This window comes from Diaphorina citri, unplaced genomic scaffold, assembly GCF_000475195.1.
Source record: "Diaphorina citri unplaced genomic scaffold, Diaci psyllid genome assembly version 1.1 scaffold2125, whole genome shotgun sequence".
NCBI lineage: Eukaryota > Metazoa > Arthropoda > Insecta > Hemiptera > Psyllidae > Diaphorina > Diaphorina citri.
The window spans coordinates 1-22,184 of record NW_007379550.1 but is presented as its reverse complement, the minus strand read 5'-3'; the positions used below and the strand labels follow the sequence as shown (position 1 = coordinate 22,184).

General features: G+C 35.7%; 2 protein-coding genes and 1 long non-coding RNA gene across 3 annotated transcripts; 1 reads left to right on the top strand and 2 right to left on the bottom strand.

Moving 5' to 3' along the window:
* Positions 1-5,062: 5,062 nt before the first annotated feature.
* Positions 5,063-5,798, top strand: LOC103518234 (protein hairy-like). The gene is made up of 2 exons (XM_008483294.3): positions 5,063-5,189; positions 5,667-5,798. The coding sequence occupies exons 1-2, from the start codon at positions 5,109-5,111 to the stop codon at positions 5,796-5,798; spliced, it is 213 nt and encodes a 70-aa protein (XP_008481516.2). The 5' UTR covers positions 5,063-5,108.
* Positions 5,799-7,786: 1,988 nt separating this feature from the next.
* LOC103518233 (protein hairy) lies at positions 7,787-22,163 on the bottom strand. The gene is made up of 3 exons (XM_026830110.1): positions 22,119-22,163; positions 21,456-21,629; positions 7,787-8,742 (listed from the first exon to the last, which is right to left on the bottom strand). The coding sequence occupies exons 1-3, from the start codon at positions 22,128-22,130 to the stop codon at positions 8,113-8,115; spliced, it is 816 nt and encodes a 271-aa protein (XP_026685911.1). The 5' UTR covers positions 22,131-22,163; the 3' UTR covers positions 7,787-8,112.
* Positions 11,830-12,655, bottom strand: LOC113471166. The gene is made up of 2 exons (XR_003393969.1): positions 12,280-12,655; positions 11,830-12,161 (listed from the first exon to the last, which is right to left on the bottom strand). It is a non-coding gene; the product is annotated as an uncharacterized LOC113471166 (long non-coding RNA).
* Positions 22,164-22,184: the final 21 nt, after the last annotated feature.

Below are 22,184 nucleotides of genomic sequence, written 5' to 3'. Positions count from 1 at the left end.
ATTCATTACCTATTTATTAAAATGGTTGTACCACATGGAGAAGTAAGTATATCGCCAGTTGAAAATTGCTAATCGGAATATCCGTCAATGGTGAGCTAGACACAAGAGTGGATTTGATGGCATCAACTTATCTACCAAATCTCATCTAATAGTTTTTTACAATCACCACAATTGGGATTGAATTCATCTTCTCAATGATCAGTGATCATGATCATGATCACATTAAACAGAGTCTCTTTGGTTTCCAGAACAAGATCCTTTCCAGGACGATCTGTTCTTGAAGCAAATATTGTTTCCAGTAATCTCTTGACGGAATCCACGGCTAGGATCATGCGTGTCTCATGTGGACAGCTATATTAATAGCTCCATCAATTTCGGCTGTGACATTTTCCCAGGCTGAGGACAACCTCGAGGAAATGATTGAAGACCCAGAGACAAATGTGGAGTGGCATAATAAATTGTACCTATACGTAGTTTGAAGGGCTGTTCCTCACAGAGCTCATTTTTCCCGTCCATGGCACTTGGCGTGTTAAATCAGTTTCAAAGCACAAGAAAAGAGGAAAAGACCCGAATTTGAAGGTAGAGGTATAATAAGTACGTACCTATACCTATAGAGGTCGTAAATGAAAAAGGTCGTACGGCTTTTTAGGGACTTTTCAAAGGCAACACCTACCTTTATACATATTACTTAGTGTTTTATTGTTTCCATTCTCTGGCACTAACATTAAAAATAAACACGTTTTTCTTCTAATTATAGGTCTACCTAGTTATTTATTGGCATTAGAGTGAAATCTGAGCCCCCAACGACCGTTAAACCAAAGTGCCCCAACGAAAATTTTTAACCTAAATCGTTAAAGTTGACGGACTTTTTTTTTTTACAAATTTAAACATTGTAGGTCTCTTTTGGCTTGAACAACCGCCCCGCCCTCTAGTCATGTCCATAGGGTGTTTACCTTTACCTACGAGTATTTTGCCTGTTCATGACATGTTTTCTGCTGGGAAATTTATTTCTCTTCGGATAAGATTTAGAATGTGGTTTACGTGATCGATGGGGACTACACTCCAATAATTTGAAGCAGGTTCTCACTTTTGAAACTGCATTACACATAGAGCAATACTGCATGAATAATGAGTGTAAACCGAATTGAATAATTGGCACGCTCAGTTTATGTAAGTCGACATGGTGTAAAACACGCAAGTAAATCAGGGAATTAATAGTGTGCTCACTTGAAGAAGGTACATCGTGCACTTTAAATTAATCGTATTTTAATATTGCAGCAAAAAGTGTCATAAATAAAAATCTCAAGGACTTTCGAGATGAGCTTATGGTTGAAACATGCAACTTTATGTTTATTAGGTTCTCGTATGTATATCAGTGGTGGAGTTGTCTGCCTGATGTAAAGATTAAGAGAGGAAAAGAGTGTTGTACAAACATTGGAAATTAGTGACGGTCAAAAATCTATACTGTGAACTACACTGCAAGGCAGTGGTCAAAATCTTCAAAGTGCTCAAAATCTTCAAATTCTTCGAGAAAACCCCGTTTTTAAACGTTTCTTTGCCATATGAACTACATATAGGTATGTATACTTACCTATAAGCAACTATGCACACATAGAATGTCATAGATACAGTGTCTCTACACCACTGAACAGGTTTGGTGAATCTTTGCTGACTCCCTCTGTTTGAGTTACCATCACACCAGTATGATGCCGTCATCTGACCTTTAACTTTCATGCCAAAGATTATCCTTCTTCTCGTCTACTTCATCTTCTTCTTGGTTTGAATTTAATGTTTCAGTTCCCATGACCATTCATCTGAGCAAATCATTTATTTTAATGATCTCTTCTGCTTCTAGAATACCAATAGTGTAATGCTAATGCCCAGCCGTTTCACGTTACCCAACTCGCAGATAACACATTCTCTAATAACTTTTATGCGAAGATTTATTAGCGTTTTAGATACACATACACCTCTCTAGCACCGATGATCTAGGTACATGCTTATTATTCTGTCCTATTCACTTTGGAATAAATTATTGCAATTGACCCCTTTTTTGGTTCATCTCCTGATCTGTCTAAAAATAGCGTTCAACAAAGTTGGCATAGATCTTTGTAAGATTTTTTCAATAAACCTACATGGTTCATTGAAGTGTAATACTCGGTACCTTCACATGTCTTAAACTTTTGACAAAGTTTATCTGAATAATTAATGAGAAAATTTAACGGTGAAAACTGCCTACCTAGCTGGTACAATTACCTACCAATCTCGTTCCCATTTTACCGTCCGGCGCGGCGCGGTGATTCTGAAAACGATTACTTCATCAAATTTTTAACCAACAGTCCATGCCTGTTCCTACTCCGATGATACACATGTTACTCTGGATTACTGATTATTCTGTCCTATTCACTTTGGAATAAATTATTGCAATTGACCCCTTTTTTGGTTCATCTCCTGATCTGTCTAAAAATAGCGTTCAGCCAAGTTGGCATAGATCTTTGTAGGATTTTTTTCAATAAACCTACATAGTTCATTGAAGTGTAATACTCGGTACCTTTACATGTCTTAAACTTTTGACAAAGTTCATCTGAATAACTAATGAGAAAATTTAACGGTGAAAACTGCCTACCTAGCTAGTACCATTACCTACCAATTTCGTACCCATTTTACCGTCCGGCGCGGCGCGATGATTCTAAAAACGATTACTTCATCAAATTTTTAACCAACAGTCCATGCCTGTTCCTACTCCGATGATACACATGTTACTCTGGTTTACTTATTCAGCCTGAACTATCGGCTAGATCAACATACCTCTTAGCTCGTGGCATTCGCTGGACCAGGTTGATATATTCGGTCAGCTATCTTTGACCAATCAAGTTATCAGAACACTTGGCTAGGGAATGAGTTATACTATTATCTTGCCAGCAGCCTAGAATTTTTACATTGTTCGCCGTGAAATGGGGAATGATGTTTTTTTTTGTACTCGTAGAAAAAAAAAAAAAAAAATCTTTCTCAAGGTGATACCTACCGAAGTACCTACCTCTGCTCTCTGCTATACCTTATTTTTTCAGTCTTTACAGGATGAACTTTGTGGGGTGAAACTTCTGCCTCTTGTGCCGGCCACCTATCCTCAGACTGTCTGATAGACCTAGACCGTTGGAACGTGTATTGCGAAAAAAGCTTGAGCCTTCAGACTGTCTGAGAGACCGGTTAGAATCCTTTTCCGTCACACACGATCCTACGTCTGAAAATGAGTGGCCGGCATGGATTGTACTGCGTAAATTAGGGTGAGTAAATCAGATGTTAAATATCGCCTAAGTTTTCATTACTTTGCAATTTTTTGATTGACCCAGGATCGAAGTCTGTTGTAAGTTGGTGGAATTGGTCAGTCTCTCACTCAAGTTTTAAATAAATACTAGGGTATAGGTAGGTAGGAAGGTAGGTGTACCTATTCATTTGATAGCATCACACAGTATCAAGACTACACCTCGGTCATTATAATTCAGCGATAATAACTTTCCTGTTCTCCGTCCTAGAAGCGAACGAGCCCCGGGCTTTGGCATATTTCTGAAGTCGAAAAAGCTATCATTAGTCAAAATATCGATAGAACCTAAAAACAACACATCCAGTTCTAGTTTAGATAATAGCTACACGCGTTTTTGTTTTCAATGATCAACGTGATAAGGGATTGTAGAACGTTTTGTAGTGTTATTCATTTGTTAAGCTGTCTAGAATAGTGTCGGATAGAGTTCTATGATAAACGTTTTCTGTAGGTATGCGTAGTTGAATGGAATCTATTGGCGAATTGGTAGGTCTCATGTACCAATATTAATCCGTAAAATTTCTTTTTGGTATGATATGGCTATCTACCTCTTCATTAAATTGATACCTGGAAGTCGAGATAACTGTAAAACGTTTCCAGTGGTGGAACTGTTGGTCTAAATATCATGCTTTCTCTAGATACTCTAGACTCTAGAACCTTACACACTGTGAGACTTGGCTAAATTGACTATGAGGGCTTAACGTGTTTTGACACTAAAAACTGACCATCGAAAATTTGACCCGATTACATTACTTTCCTTCCTATAGGATAAGGAAAGTAAAAAGTTATCACAGCAGACGAGTGTCTACGTCTACTGTCCGAATGCCCATAATATCAAAGAAGTACTTTGTTCACTAAACATTGTGCCCATATAAATAGAGGTGAACCTACTTTTCATTCAAAACCAGAAATTGAAACATCAAAATTAAAATTCCCTTGAATAAGTCCATGCTTATCATTCGAATATAGACGATTCTATTGATTCAATTCATATAAATGTATATTCTCGTCAAATAAGTTAGTTATTGGTAGTCCTTTTTAAGCAAAAGCACTTCAAATACCTACCTACATTATGAATAGAAAGATATTGACAGTAAATTTTATGTAGTCTTGGTGTCGTAAACCATTCACAGCGGCTACTTTTTAGTAGGTATATCTAAGGTGTATTGGATTTTGACCAATAAATCGACAGAATTGAACAATCGATATGGGACAAAAACACTGTCGTCACAAGCAGTAATAATAAAATTTAATTGTTCTGCTATTGTTTCGGAAGAATTTTTTAATGTCCGTCTTTATTCGTCCTTTTGTGGTCAATTTTAGAAATTTCGATACTCGGTTGAAAAGCCATCAGTTAGACAATAAAATAATGTTATGGGAGTCCGTGAGATATTTCAAGATTTTTTTTTTAGCAAGACAAGAAACCACTAGTACTAACAGTCCATTGAAAAATGTAGGTAATCAGGTTTTAGGAGCTTTTTAGCGTCGTAAATTAATGTTTGAAATATTTCCTTTATAACCTATCTTATCTTGTCTCCTAATGTCTTTTATTAGGTCCTTCAACGAATTCTTTTTAGTTATGGAATCAGCCATCAGGGAAATTTTCAGCGACATTATTATGCATTACTTTCAGAGTCAGGTATAGCAGAGTTGATACCTACTGAATTTTTTATCTTCATTTCCAAAAGACATTCTTTCTTAAGTTTGTATTTGAATACATCGATCTTTTTTCTGGAGTTGGAAAATAACATTTTCTCATTCTTTTTGATTTCAGAGTAACAAACCCATCATGGAAAAGAGGCGGCGGGCTAGAATCAATAACTGTTTGAATGAGCTGAAAACTCTTATCCTAGATGCCATGAAAAAAGACGTAAGTATTTTATTTAACCCTATTTTTCACCTATTTTCATTGTGGTACATAGTGAGGCATGTCTATTACTTATCCAGTACAGGTACAAAATTACCAGAACTACTTTAATTCACAGTCGTGTATATCATCACTTATTTACTTATTGTAAACATAATTTAGTAGAGGTATTAAATTATTGTCTGTTCTTCTTTGTTTAAATAAATAACACATGTTTGTCTGATGGAGTATTTAAACTGTGCCAGTACTGCACCTGATGATTTAATGTTCCATATTGGACATGTCATAGAAATCCAACAAGTGTTCTGCAAAATGCAAATAATTTGCAGTTCTAAAACACTTAAGCGTCATTTAGTTCAGCTGCTGTTAATAACGCAAATAATTGTGTAGTGTATGAGTAGGTACAGGTAGTCAGTAAATGTTATTTACTTTCACTCTATGCCAATCTAACCTAGTTGTTTATTGTTTCTTTTGTTACAGCCGGCGAGACATTCAAAGCTGGAAAAGGCTGACATTTTGGAGATGACAGTGAAACATTTAGAAAATATGCAAAGACAACAACTAGCTCTGAGCGCAGCAACTGATCCACATGTTCTCAAAAGTTTTAAATAAATACTAGGGTATAGGTAGGTAGGAAGGTAGGTGTACCTATTCATTTGATAGCATCACACAGTATCAAGACTACACCTCGGTCATTATAATTCAGCGATAATAACTTTCCTGTTCTCCGTCCTAGAAGCGAACGAGCCCCGGGCTTTGGCATATTTCTGAAGTCGAAAAAGCTATCATTAGTCAAAATATCGATAGAACCTAAAAACAACACATCCAGTTCTAGTTTAGATAATAGCTACACGCGTTTTTGTTTTCAATGATCAACGTGATAAGGGATTGTAGAACGTTTTGTAGTGTTATTCATTTGTTAAGCTGCCTAGAATAGTGTCGGATAGAGTTCTATGATAAACGTTTTCTGTATGCGTAGTTGAATGGAATCTATTGGCGAATTGGTAGGTCTCGTGTACCAATATTAATCCGTAAAATTTCTTTTTGGTATGATATGGCTATCTACCTTTTCGTTAAATTGATACCTGGAAGTCGAGATAACTGTAAAACGTTTCCAGTGGTGGAACTGTTGGTCTAAATATCATGCTTTCTCTAGAACCTTACACACTGTGAGACTTGGCTAAATTGACTATGAGGGCTTGGAAAAGAAGAGAGAAACAATATTTATTTTGTATTATAATAAAATCTCATTTTCGAATTGTATTTCATGATAACATAAAAAATGAAAAAAATAATTTTCAAACATTAATAAAATAATAATTTAAGATCTGTACAAAACTACAACGTAGTGGCTATAGGATGGCTATAAGTGATCAAAGTTGGACTTGACTTTTTTGATTGAAAAAAAAACGTGAAATTTCATACCACATGTAGGTACCTATTGGCGTAGTTAATTATTTATGGTAAGTACCGAATAAATCATTCCTGTTAGTCGGACATGGTCACACGGTTTCGATATTACATCAAGGTATCAGACATAGGAACCAGATTGAATATAATTAATATGTTAGATTTATAATTATAGTCAATAACTTCAATCTGTGCAAAACTGACTGAGAACTGTGTCTACCAAGTTAAACTTGATGTCTGGAAATACATATCCACCTGATACCTAATTTTTAGGCGGAGTCCTTCTCCGACCTAAAACCTTCTATCATGAATTCTCTAACCGAGGAAATATATTCGGAAATTTCACATAATTATTATAATATTTATTTATTAATTTCACAGGTGTGTAAACGATCGATATTGAATATTATCTCCACTATTTATACCCAGAGATAAGAAGTGCTATTATAGGTAGGGAGGTAGGTAGGTACATTAAAAATTAATTACATTCTATCAATCTAGTTTCCAAGTTATTTGTTTTTTTATGGCAAGTTTAGCGTTCCTTGAAAATATTTAATTTCGGTGGAAAATAAATAACACATAATAAATAATACAGGGCCGTTCTTAGTTCTTACAGATTTTTTCAAGAATATGGAATTATGTACCAGTTAGAAGAGATTATTAGTATGGAGAGAGAAATTGGTCAACATTTTTTGAAGAGCATCGGGTAGCTTTTTTTTCAAGACATTTGAAGGATAAAATATATTTTGAAAAAAATCAAGTCCAACTCAATCAATCTTTCAAAATACACAGTTTGGTTTATAAAAATAAATTGTTTTTACAAGATATATTTTATGGAAGACGATTGTGATATTTGTTATTATTAAGGCACTTCATACATTGCTTTCAAATTAAATGCTAAGACATAACTTTGGAAGACACTAAACGAGAATAGGTAAGTACTATCATTCTAAACGATTAGTAGTAACTAAAGGACCTGCTGATATGCTAGGTTAGGAATATACCTACTTCCAAAATAATTAGGACCAGAGATATAAGTGTTTTTGTCTGGAAAAACCCTTAGGTGGGCGAATAAATGGTACACTTACCCTACTATCATTCTAAACGATTAGTAGTAACTAAAGGACCTGCTGATATGCTAGGTTAGGAATATACCTAGTACCGAACTAGATTGTATCTATGAAAGGTGATTTTCCCGTTTAGGCTCAATTCCAAAATTAATTCTTCTACTTAAACTATTTACAGTAAACTAATAAAAGACAATGGAAAAATTTTCGTACATTTTTCACATTTCCTTGAGTTCAAAGAAACATGTAGGAAAGATACACGGTACATAAAAAATAATTGTAATCTAACTAAATAAATCAATGAAAGACAGTGTAATATTTTATCAGCAAATAATATCAATCGAAAATATTATTTACAACACTAAAACTAGATAGGAATTTTTCAAATGCAGTCACTAAAATCTCCAAACGTCCTGGTAATATTAAGCAAGGAAGACACTCGGTAGAACCTACCACGGCCTCCAGGGTCTTTCGTCATCATAGCAAGTCTCATAGGACTTCTTCATGACTAAGGATAAAGGTTTCTGAATGGGACTAGGAGAGCGATAGGAGTAATCACTAGGACTATGGTCTGGGGAGGAATATCTGTAGTGACTGGGGTCTACTGGAGACGATAAGGACTCCTGTTGAGGAATGCTTACTGAAAGTCTTTCGAATGCTATCGGAGATGTCCTGTTACTTGAAGGAACATTTCTAGAAGGAATAGGTACTAACATAGGAAGGGGACTCGTGGAAGAGGATGAGCTAGAGGAGGGAGAGGCTGCCATGGGCCTCGCACTGGTTGTATTGGATGGTAACACGAGGGCAATGTCGCCATTAGGCAGTCTTGTGGGAACTAGTTGTACACTTTGAGCGCCAGAGCTCAGGAAGATACCGTTGGAATTTTGATTAGGTTGTTGGGTTGATTCCACAGGTGTTTGTTGTTGAGGAACAATATGGACTTGTAGACCTGTCTGTGCTGCAGAAGTTACAGGTGCAGGGGATAGCCTGGGTTCCTGAGGTGTAGCAGCAGGGTCATTGTTACTATTTAGACAGTTGGAGAGGTGTGTTAGAAGTCTCCGCCTCACAGCAGGATCTAGCACTAAAAAATAAAAGAAGTCCAATGATTAAATAAGTTTATTTACACATCCTTTCTTACTGCCTACAACTTTAAAATATGATGATTCTTCAATTTCTTCATCGTCTTAAAATAATGTCTCTTAACTGTCCATTCATTGAGTCATGAATTATTATTTATTTTTATGGGGTTCATAATGAAATGCAAACATGTGACCTGAAAGTTGGAATGCCATTGAAATGTTCATTCATAAATATAATTCCTGCGGAATGTAAACAGCAGATGGACGATGATCACATTGAATTAGTAGTCAAGAGAATAAATAATCATAATAATAGTAGTCATAAAATTCTATGACTCTTCGACACAGAAATACTGCAGACAGGAAAATATCCTATGAGCTACTCATTATCTCGATAGAAGAATAAATTTACGTGGGTATAAGAACAGACACGTAATTATCATCATTATGATTTATAGTTAGAATGTTTTTTATTTACATTTATTGTGCAGCTATAATAGTCATTATTCTGATTATTGGCAAAACCAATAGAATACAAACACCTCGTTTAAGCTGCCAGAATATCTGGTGGACAGAACAGAGGTGATTTTAGATAGGATATCTATCCAACTATATATGAAAGAGTAGATTAATTACGAGTTGAACATCCAGAAATGACTAGCATTTATAGTTATATACATGGATGAGTCCAACAACTTGGTGTGAAGAATGAGCATGATTTACTAAAGGTTATATCGCTCTCATTATTATTTTATGTAATGCTTTGAAGATTCATGCTGCGTGTAATTTAATTTTCTACGTTCCTCTACTGACTGTACAGAGAGGCCTCTTTAATTTGCTAACGCTCTTTCCATGCCACTGAGTAAATATTTGATCGACGTTCCATTGAAAAGAGGAATTCAAGGTTTCCAAATGAAGTGGACGGAAAAGTCTCGCTTTTCTTGCGTGGAAGTCAGGCTAGCCAGGCATCTCCTAGCAAGGGCAGTGAATCCTTAATATCCGCTCGACTAATTTCCATCAAGATTGCAATATTGTTCAAGAATATGAATTTATGTTCATCAAATTTATCGTTGGTAATTCGAAAAATCACGGAATACTAGAATAATAGATCATCTATATTTAGGTAGAGTCTCATCAAAATACTAGGAATAAAATTATGGCCGTAGCCACATAATAATTTTATATGCATTATGTTTATGTAACTTAAAAACGAGTTAGTACGTGTTGGATTTAGGTGCGCTCCTAATAATAATAACCTATTTATTATGGAATCAAAAGTTTCTAAATAACTTGGGAAATGTGCACATCCGCTAATAAGAGATCCTGAGGTATTTTCAATAGAGAATTTTGTCATCTCCACTATTTTCCTAGTGCAGTTGTCATCTCATCTCCACTAATTAAAAGGAAATTTTGTGGGTAATATTTTAGTATTTTCATAATTCATTTTAGCCATCTCCACTAATGTTAAAAAGAGTTTTGTCACATCCACTAATTTCGGCTATATTTTTTATTATTATTTTATTTTTATTTCAGCAGTTAATTACCACTTAATACCATTATCGTCCTACCAACCTCGTTTTGAATGTAATTTTCGAGATAATCAAGCGGGTACATAGTTACGATACATATATGACTAATATGAAGTGAAATAATATCACGTACAGCTAAAGATTTCTACTAGCTCAGGTACCAACATGACTTTTTTCCAATGCTAATGGCAGCTTTATTTAGTATGCTGATTGCCAAACCATCTAACTTCTTGTATTTCGGTGCCTCCTCAAAGTCAGATCGGTGTTTTTGGATATTGTGATGATTGATTTTGCCGAAAATATCTTGAAATTTTGAGGGTTTGCAGTCATATAAAATCGATTCATAGATCAAATACGTGACCATCTGACCATTAAAAGAAGGTTTTATGTAATCTAAGAGCGATTAGGGTCGAACCCTAAAATCCGTATGACTAGCATAACTAGCTAACTATCTGGGTTGGCGAAATCCGACGGGCCGTCTATGTAGAGTGTAAATAAATTAATGGTTTGAAATGGAACAGAGCTCTAAGAAGCCCTCTGTGAGGACCGTCCCATCCGTTGTTGAAAAAATTACGATTTTCTGGCAATTTTCAATATCTATTTACCGATACTCGTACAAATAAAGTTCCTTGTCCTTCCTAAAATGCAAGAATGTCCTTCCTAAAAGTCGCCTTTACCCGCCAGGTTTTTGTTTTCGATCAAAATCTTCTACAGATTGTTTTTTTATTCGATTTGATTGTGTGCATAGTGTTCAAATGACCAAACTGATTGAAGTTTCAAAACGAGACTGGAATCCTATAGGGAAGTAAGGTGGATGGATACATAACTTGATTTATTTTTTCAGCTGCTCTTGTGTGGTCCGTGAGAGTTCTGGGTCCAAATTAATTTATCACAAACTACTGAATTCCGCATCTGTAATGTACAACCTAATGTCTGATTGAAAAGTGGTTCAGATTTATGTCAAATTGCGCTAGGTTTCTCCGCGCTTGCCACGAGACAGAGAGAGAGATGTATGTATTTATTTTTATACTTTCTATTACCTAAATTAATGTAATGCTAAAGTATTGGTATCGGTCCAAATTTTTCCATTTCAATTACCTAATTTAAAATGTCTTGTTTCATGAGTAAAACTGTGAACTATCCAATGTGAACTTACCCGTCGGTTTTCATTGGTTTTCCTTGTTGTGTCTGTACTGGGTGGTACTGGTGAAGTACTAACGGGGGACGTTTCCGCCGTCATTGTAACCATCGCAAAATCCAAGTAATCCAGAGGACAAGGTGATCCAAATTTATCCAACTAACACATCCACACTGGTTTTTAATCCAACATTGAACAGAACAACACAAATCGTTACACCAAAAATAAAAGTTATTATTTCACAAGAAAACTATCATTTTATTTTTATACTTTCTATTACCTAAATTAATGTAATGCTAAAGTATTGGTATCGGTCCAAATTTTTCCATTTCAATTACCTAATTTGAAATTTGAAATGTCTTGTTTCATGAGTAAAACTGTGAACTATCCAATGTGAACTTACCCGTCGGTTTTCATTGGTTTTCCTTGTTGTGTCTGTACTGGGTGGTACTGGTGAAGTACTAACGGGGGACGTTTCCGCCGTCATTGTAACCATCGCAAAATCCAAGTAATCCAGAGGACAAGGTGATCCAAATTTATCCAACTAACACATCCACACTGGTTTTTAATCCAACATTGAACAGAACAACACAAATCGTTACACCAAAAATAAAAGTTATTATTTCACAAGAAAACTATCATCTAAAACCACTTGAAACACCAATTGTTACAAAAATATTTATTGAAAATTTAAAATTAAATGAAAAGTCACATAAAAAATAGATTAAAATTACGAAAAGAAGCACGTCAAACTATCATCTAAAACCACTTGAAACACCAATTGTTACAAAAATATTTATTGAAAATTTAAAATTAAATGAAAAGTCACATAAAAAAATAGATTAAAATTACGAAAAGAAGCACGTGAACTTTTATTTTAAAATTCGTAGCGTATTATTTTTATTTCGAAGCACGTTAGAACGTACGTACAGCACTCGTACACATCAAACTGTGATTTGATTTAATGATCCTGGATCGGAATCGACTCAGGACCTTAGATTAGAAATCGCGACGGAGTGAGGGGCGACGCACGCATACTCGTGTACTCGGGCTTGTGGTGGGGGTACAGTCGCGTGGATATTTACCGTCTGGTCGCAAGACTCAAGCCGTCCCCACCCTTGGAACACAAATCTTGGTGATGGTATTTCATCGCCCCAGGCAGTTCATTTCTTGATTCCATTACACTTTACACTAAACCTGTGCACTCTCGAGCTCTGTATACCTGTGTGTTTTTATTGGAACTGTACTACAGCAGTTCATTTCTTGATTCCATTACACTTTACACTAAACCTGTGCACTCTCGAGCTCTGTATACCTGTGTGTTTTTATTGGAACTGTAGGATGGTATTGGTTTTTGTGTTGGACTATCTTTGGTCGCTGTTTAAACTTTAGATATCAAATAGAGGAGCAAGATAAAGTATTTTAGTGGAGATGGTGTTCAGCGGTTGACGAGCAGAAAAAGGATAGAAACAAACATGAAGTAGATTTATGCGAAATTATCTACAGACCCAAGTACATAATCTAAACAGTTTCATGAAAAAATCCGACCGGTATAAGTATTGTCAATGTGTCTCAAGCTATTAGCACGGATCAATCAAATGACGAATTCAATTGATGGAAATTTTAGAAATCTTTGGTTGATTGGTCATAATGCCTTTTGAATACACAATATAGGCCATATGTAAATGTACTTAGATGTTAATTCCTAGGGAGTTTCTTCACTGAAAACTTCACGCAGTATTAAGATCTTCTAAAGAAGGAGGATAATAAGGGAATTCGGAGTTTGTGCACATCCACTAAATTCATGTTGTATAGTTTCATCACATCCACCAATTCTGTATCTCTTCCAAGTAGGTTCCTGTTTTGATGAGAATACCTACACCTGTAACAAACAACAAACGAAAAGGGGAATATTCAGTTCGGGTTACGTTTCCATCAGCAATGGGCTAATTATTGCGTCTTATTCACCAGAAGAAATTCAAACTACCAACTCCCAGCAGCCCACTCCTTTCTCAAAATAGGAGTCTCTGTTAGCCCACAACACTTGATTAACCTAGTGGCACTATTCTTTTAATATCCATAATTCCAAGCATGGTTAATTACACGGATAAAAACTCATTAAGCTACAGCTAGACGTCGATTAAAAAACAAATTTTGTTACTTCTCAATCTCTATAAGAGGTTTATTGGTACTCGGTAAAATTTCAATAGAAATGTAAATTTCCTATGGAGTTTTATTTAGCACTTTGTCTCAGAAATCTATAATTCTGCACGTCCCACAGTCAGGTAGGTAGGATACTTTCAGCAGTTAATTACCACTTAATACCATTATCGTCCTACCAACCTCGTTTTGAATGTAATTTTCGAGATAATCAAGCGGGTACATAGTTACGATACATATATGACTAATATGAAGTGAAATAATATCACGTACAGCTAAAGATTTCTACTAGCTCAGGTACCAACATGACTTTTTCCCAATGCTAATGGCAACTTTATTTAGTATGCTAATTGCCAAACCATCTAACTTCTTGTATTTCGGTGCCTCCTCAAAGTCAGATCGGTGTTTTTGGATATTGTGATGATTGATTTTGCCGAAAAGATCTTGAAATTTTGAGGGTTTGCAGTCATATAAAATCGATTTATAGATCAAATACGTGACTGCTAGAAAGATGGTTTCATGTTGTCTAATAGCAATTAGGGTCGAACCCTTAAATCGGTCAAGTATAATTAGCTAACTATCTGGGTTGGCGAAATCCGACGGGCTGTCTATGTAGAGTGTAAATTAATGGTTTGAAATGGAACAGAGCTCTAAGAAGCCCTCTGTGAGGACCGTCCCGTCCGTTGTTGAAAAAAATTACGATTCTCTGGCAATTTTCAATATCTATTTACCGATACTCGTACAAATAAACTTCCTTGTCCTTCCTAAAATACAAAAATGTCCTTCCTAAAAGTCGCCTTTACCCGCCAGGTTTTTGTTTTAGAAAATCTGATCAAAATCTTCTACAGATTGTTTTTTTTATTCGTATTGATTGTGTGCATAGTGTTCAAATGACCAAACTGATTGAAGTTTGAAAACGAGACTGGAATCCTAAAGGGAAGTAAGGTGGATGGATACATAACTTGATTTATTTTTTCAGCTGCTCTTGTGTGGTCCGTGAGAGTTCTGGGTCCAAATTAATTTATCACAAACTACTGAATTCCGCATCTGTAATGTACAACCTAATGTCTGATTGAAAAGTGGTTCAGATTTATGTCAAATTGCGCTAGGTTTCTCCGCGCTTGCCACGAGACAGAGAGAGAGATGTATGTATATCCTAAATATATACAGCCCCTTGTGTAACTGACTGACTGACTGACTGACTCACTCACTCACTCATACTAATTCTAACCCACTTCTAGTTGAGCTAGGAAGATGCGGTTTTCACCATTGGATTCCTTATTTTTTGTACATACTGGGAAAAATCGAAAACCCCCGAAATTCCAAACCGTTCCCGAGATATTGACGTTTTTTAAGTTCCCCATAAGAAATACACAGGGAACAGAGTTTGAGGCCAGCAAAACTTTTCCTACGTTTAATATTTCTCTCTCGCTTTTAGTTTTCAGTTTTCATTTCTTCGAGACAAGACTCAGGGACGATATTAGTTTCCAGGGGCGAAGCCAAGGGAGCGCGAAGCGCGACCTCATGCACATCCCGCGAAGCCCCGGGAGCGCGCAGCGCGACCGTATACGCAACCCCGCGTAGCGAACACGCGAAGCCCCCGGGGGGTGGAGGGGGGCGAAGCCCCCCTCCCGAGCACGAAGTGCGAGTCTCATCTAATACCCATGCTAAAATGATTGGCTATCTTAATCGAATTCACAACTGTATATCAACTCTTTTCTTTCTGACCATGATTTGCTTTTCATTCTTTCCTTGCTAATTTTATTTTACGAGTCCATAACTCAACTTGGACCAAAGCTACTCACCTATCTTTTTTTCCATCCTCTCTCTCTCCCTCCTTCTCTCTCTCAATCTCTCTATCTCTCTGCTTATTTTCCCATTCATTTTTCATTGAGTCACTTAACCTTTTCATCCCCCCTAATTTCCTCTTCTACCTTGTTTTCTCCATCAGTAACTTCTCTTATGTTCTCTATCACTCCTCATAATAACAAGCAGGACAATATGTTTCCTAGGAGGTCATAAAATTCCCCGTGTGAATACGGTCGCTCGGTGGCGAATACCGAAAATTTGAGCACCATAGCTTGACGTGTGAGCTTGTAGTATTTTAGTGGAGATGGTGTTCAGCGGTTGACGAGCAGAAAAAGGATAAAAACAAACATGAAGTAGATTTATGCGAAATTATCTACTGACCCAAGTACATAATCTAAACAGTTTCATGAAAAAATCCGACTGGTATAAGTATTGTCAAAGTGTCTCAAGCTATTAGCATGCTTGACACCTTATAAGTGGTTGACTGGCATGCTGTCTTTATTGCCAACTTCCTGGGAAGAGATCAACAGACATGTGAGATAAATGATCAGATCAACAGCTATTAATATGAGCATGAATGCAACTTCCACATGATCTAGATGAAAGGCTAGGTTATTGTGACACGTTCAAGTACTTCAAGTCTATAAAGCGACCTGACAAGGCATTCGTTGATCAAGTTGTATTGCTAAATAATACGACCGGCATCCTAAAGTAATGAGTACTTACGATCTGCTAAAAGATGTGAGCTTGTGATGAAAATAGTTGAAAAAGGTGGAATTTTGAGGGAAAGAGAGAGAGAGAGAGAGAGAGAGAGAGAGAGAGAGAGAGAAAGAGAGAGAGAGACTAGGATTCTCCCCTGAGGTGTTACTACCACATTCACCAAAACCCATACAGTCCTAATACCTAATCTTCTAAAGTTAATAATATTGTTTAATTTGATTTACAAATTTCACAAATGATCTCCCAGAAATACATGTACATAATTGCCGATGTTAACTCTATTGAGATTTAATACTGGCGCATCCACAAATAATTCTATTATTAGTGGATGTGACAATTTGCCACACAACGCGACGCCACTAATTCGACCCAAGCGAAATCAAAAAACCTCTGAGTAGGTATTAAAAATTTCACACGACAAGTTTACAGCTTCTCACATTTACGACCAGAACTAATGGGGTGTTTCCTCCCCAGAGAATGGAGAGGGGGGAGGGGAGGGGATTATAAGTGCCCCCTATTTGATCAGGGGAGCACGTAAGTTCCTGGTAGCTAGGGACTGGACATCTCGGGTGACCAAAGTTTGACATTTTAAAACGGTTTGTTTCTGTTGTTTCTGTAATGGTTCTTATGGTTGGTGGGCAGGTTTCGAATTTGGAAATTATCATATCATAGTTGGTAATTTTGGTATTCATTTATTAGATAAGTTCCTATTACAAAATAATGAGATCTACGAACCAAAGAACCAAAAAACAAAGTTCTTCAAATTAGTGGATGTGCCTCTTTCACCAAAAACAATATCACAGTGTTTCTTTCCATAGGTAAACACGGCCGGAACCTTTCCTTCTTTTTCGACCGAATAAATACAAGTTTGATATTTCCTGGAAGGATTATCTTCGCCTGTAGTCGACCCTGCCTAAATGGTCGTCGTTTCTATGCTTATATGGCATTTTATTGTGTTCTGCTCATAAATATTATTTTTATTCAGTCAAACTTTATGACTCAGTAACCTCACCTTGCTCGTCCTTATTTAAGAAGATTAGTTCTTCAAGATCCTACCAGAACGGGCCCCTAAAGTCGTTCGAATATTAAATTGTATGTCTGATCCCTACTAAGTTCTTCCTTTATTCGTGTTCTTCAAAAGTTTCATCACGAACCAAAAGTAACTTAATTTTTATTAGGGTACGTTATGAAGTTTTGGTGAATTTGGGCATTAAAAGAATTAGGTTGATAACTTTGAACGCTTCGTGAGCAGAGATTGTTGTAGGCAAAAGCTTGTTCAATGTCAACATTATGTTATTAGAAGCAGTTAGATTAAATGGAGATCATGTATTGTAGGTATGCAGCTACCTATATACCTACTTACTAAGACCGCTGAAGATGTAGAGGATTAAATTTGTTTTCGCTTCGTGAGCAGAGATTGTTGTAGGCAAAAGCTTGTTCAATGTCAACATTATGTTATTAGAAGCAGTTAGATTAAATGGAGATCATATATTGTAGGTATGCAGCTACTTATATACCTACTTACTAAGATTACTTAAGACCGCTGAAGATGTAGAGGATTAAATTTGTTTAGTATTGTTCATTGATGAATTGTGACAACTTCTAATCCAATGTGATACGAGTAGTTGACAATATGAAAATGCATTATAAAATGTAAACAATACACAAGTTGATAGTATTTGGTCATCCTTACTCAAGGAGAAAGATGTAGGTATCACGTTTTGTATTGATTCAGCAGATACCTATTGCTGATAGGCTGATATGGGTACCTAAGTTATTATGTTATTAAACAAAGAAAAACTGGATTGTTTTCATCATTTTTTTGAAGTTTTTTTTCTACTCATAGGTAGGTACATATTCTGGTACACCACCTAAGGAGCCTGCAACTCCAGACGTTAAATCGTCATGTACCCTAATTCTTCAAAATTAAAGACCAACATCCTTCCTCTTAAATATTCAGCTCAATCATTACGACCCTTTTTATTATTTTCATAATTTTATGGACTTTAAGAGGGCCTTTTATAATACTTTAATGACGAAAGATGTGAGAATTTCAATTATTTAATGGGTGAATCTATAAAACTGCTTTTATTATTTCGTCAGAAATCACATGATTCCTTGATGAGAACTATTAAATTGTTCACATTTACAGTCGAGTTGAGGAGGAAATTGTAAAATTGTAATTTGGTTGGTTTTTATGATTTGAATTCGTGCTTCTGGGTGGTTGGTGGTTATGTTTAGTAACATTATGCACCCGTGTCGTCAACTTGAACGAAAACGACACAAGAAACAATCTTGATGACATTTTTAGATATTATCAACCTTTCTTCTCCATCATATCCCACTCTGAAATACCTTAAATCTCACAGTCATTTGGTAGATACCTAAAAGGAAAAGAAACTCTAAATGTATTTTCGACATTCAATACCTACAACAACGAAGGAAAACATTTCAACAAAGAAAGAAACAGTACCTACACAAAAAGTTTCGCTTTCGATTATTTTGTAAATTAAACAGCAGTAATGAACGCGGAATGCCCCAAAAGAAGTCAGGTAAGTAGTGTACAGCAACTGTTTCAATTCTTTGTCACCTGTTGAAACTATAATGAATTCGTCATTGCATTCACCATTGACTACTAATGTTGCTACCCTGCTTGCAGTTGTCTTCGGAATGCATTTTCTTCGGGTCTATTCAATTCGGTACATCAAACATAAGAAATTAGAAGCTTGTTTGGTGTGTAGTCTTGATACTGTGTGATGCTATCAAATGAATAGGTACACCTACCTTCCTACCTACCTATACCCTAGTATTTATTTAAAACTTCAGTGAGAAATCGGCCAATTCCACCAACTTACAACAGACTTCGATCCTGGGGTCAATCAAAAAATTGCAAAGTAATGAAAACTTAGGCGATATTTAACATCTGATTTACTCACCCTACTTTACGCAGTACACTCCATGCCGACCACTCATTTTCAGACGTAGGAACGTGTGTGACGAAAAAGGATTCTAACCGATCTCTCAGACGGTCTGAAGGCTTTACTGCTTGTGACGACAGTGTTTTTGTCCCATATCGATTGTTCAATTCTGTCGATTTATTGGTCAAAATCCAATACACCTTAGATATATGTACCTACTAAAAAGTAGCCGCTGTGAATGGTTTACGACACCAAGACTACATAAAATTTACTGTCAATATCTTTCTATTCATAATGTAGGTAGGTATTTGGAGTGCTTTTTGCTTAAAAAGGACTACCAATAACTAAGTTATTTGACGAGAATATACATTTATATGAATTGAATCAATAGAATCGTCTATATTCGTATGATAAGCATGGACTTATTCAAGGGAATTTTAATTTTGATGTTTCAATTTCTGGTTTTGAATGAAAAGTAGGTTCACCTCTATTTATATGGGCACAATGTTCAGTGAACAAAGTACTTCTTTGATATTATGGGCATTCCATTCGGACAGTAGACACTCGTCTGCTGTGAAGTTGACATTAACTTTTTTATATTTTTAGTTTGTCACTTTCTTTAGTGCCTCAGGAACAGTTTGGGATGAGCATCTTCCTTTTTTGCAAAATGGAATGAATTAATGAACGTCATATTTTGGTGTAAACATAAATGAAATCCAGTAACGGTTTATAACGCCCGAGCAAGTTCACACATGTTGGTATCTAATTCTATCTATAATAATCAATACAATGTCCTTTCTTTTACTTTCCTTATTCATCTACTATTTCAGGTTAGAGTCAAGTAAGATAAGGTGGATTCAGTGACTGAGTATTAAACGAGAACAAAATTAGAGGAAGTGCAATAAAATGATGTACCATCGCGTCAAGAACACAAACATGATTGTAGAAGTCATAAGATTTAGATAGGTAACATTTAGGAAAGACTAAATGGCGTTTAAAAGAACTAAAATTGGATGTTTCATCCCCGCATTACTAAACATGTGAATATTATGATAAACATCCCTCACGTGTGATGTAAAGGTTATCAAGGGTTCGAAAATTAATTAATGTGGCACTTGAGAAAGCCCAGATGCCCAAAATATGAACCTTCTTACCATAACATACCTCATGGCCCACGACCATGACCATAGAGGAGTATCGATACCACAAATTTTCTCAAGATTAGGGAATATCCTTCTGGCAGGAACCAGACCACAATTTTGTCACACATCATCTGTTCCTGAAATTGGAGGCTATTGATAGGTATAGTAACCAAATGTGACACAAATTTGGTGAAAAAATATACCATTTCTACTGAATTATGTCATTTTAAGACCCTCGTCTTAAATTGGGAAGTCTAATCTAATACGAAGTTGTGATTTTCAAAATCAAAGGATGAACTGTACGATTATCACACCAATTTCGATAGGTACCTAATCTTTAGATCTTTACTTTCAAATATTCTGAGATAATGAACGATAAAAGACTCAATTAGGTACATTGATTGATTTGTTAAAATATTCTTGAATTTCAAATAAGGAAAAAGAACCTCATTAAGTGATAATTGGACATTCAAGCCCACTCGGAGTTTTATTAAATTGACATATTTATCAAAATTCAACTGGTCACACATAAAATTCTTCATTTAACAACAAAAGGTACCTAATAATATCCACAGCATTCAGACTCAATTCAGAAGCTTACTCTGCAAACGAATGGTCAAACTTTACGGAGATTGCCAAAAAATTACCATTGTTTAAATTGCTTTTGGTTGGGTGCGACAGATTTACGATCAACCTAAATTTGGTCCAAACCAAATTTTATTTTGTAATAAATAAAACAGTAATGAAGAGAATAAAAGTAAGTACTTCTATTATAATTAAAACAGGTTGGGCGCATTGAAGTAAAAAGTTGCTAAATTAACAATTTAAAATTGAATTTATGTTGGTAGGTGGAATGATAAATTATTAAGTTTTTTTCTCTTCTTTTTCTGTGTAAGTAAAAATATTATGTAAGTACCTATTTCTCCTTAATAGTGTTCTCTTCGTTCTTCATAAACTGTTATTCGTTGATATTTCTGTTTGTAAAAATCGACCAATGGTCATAAAATAGCCTAGCGTAGGTATCCACCTACCCACAATTACCTACACTATATCTTGAAACAGATATATAATGATAATTAAGTAGATAATAATTATGTCAACCATTATTAGCGAATAATCTCTGCTGGGGAAAGAATTGCAACACATGGTCTTAGCACTCTTAGTACACCCAAATCTATGGACGGGAACTTCGGTTCGAATTATGAAATAGAAAGCGGTTGAGTGGCAGAGTCTCTTCAAGAGAACCGTAGTTACCCTAGCTGCCACAATTAAGCCAGAAAAAAAAAAAAAAATGAAGTCCTGGAAATCTCCCCACTTCTCCTGCACACTCACTGAATCCTGCACGAAATTTGTTGAGAACATGTGGATCAGTTGCTGCGCTCAGAGCTAGTTGTTGTCTTTGCATATTTTCTAAATGTTTCACTGTCATCTCCAAAATGTCAGCCTTTTCCAGCTTTGAATGTCTCGCCGGCTGTAACAAAAGAAACAATAAACAACTAGGTTAGATTGGCATAGAGTGAAAGTAAATAACATTTACTGACTACCTGTACCTACTCATACACTACACAATTATTTGCGTTATTAACAGCAGCTGAACTAAATGACGCTTAAGTGTTTTAGAACTGCAAATTATTTGCATTTTGCAGAACACTTGTTGGATTTCTATGACATGTCCAATATGGAACATTAAATCATCAGGTGCAGTACTGGCACAGTTTAAATACTCCATCAGACAAACATGTGTTATTTATTTAAACAAAGAAGAACAGACAATAATTTAATACCTCTACTAAATTATGTTTACAATAAGTAAATAAGTGATGATATACCTACACGACTGTGAATTAAAGTAGGTAGTTCTGGTAATTTTGTACCTGTACTGAATAAGTAATAGACATGCCTCACTATGTACCACAATGAAAATATGTGAAAAATAGGGTTAAATAGGTAAAATACTTACGTCTTTTTTCATGGCATCTAGGATAAGAGTTTTCAGCTCATTCAAACAGTTATTGATTCTAGCCCG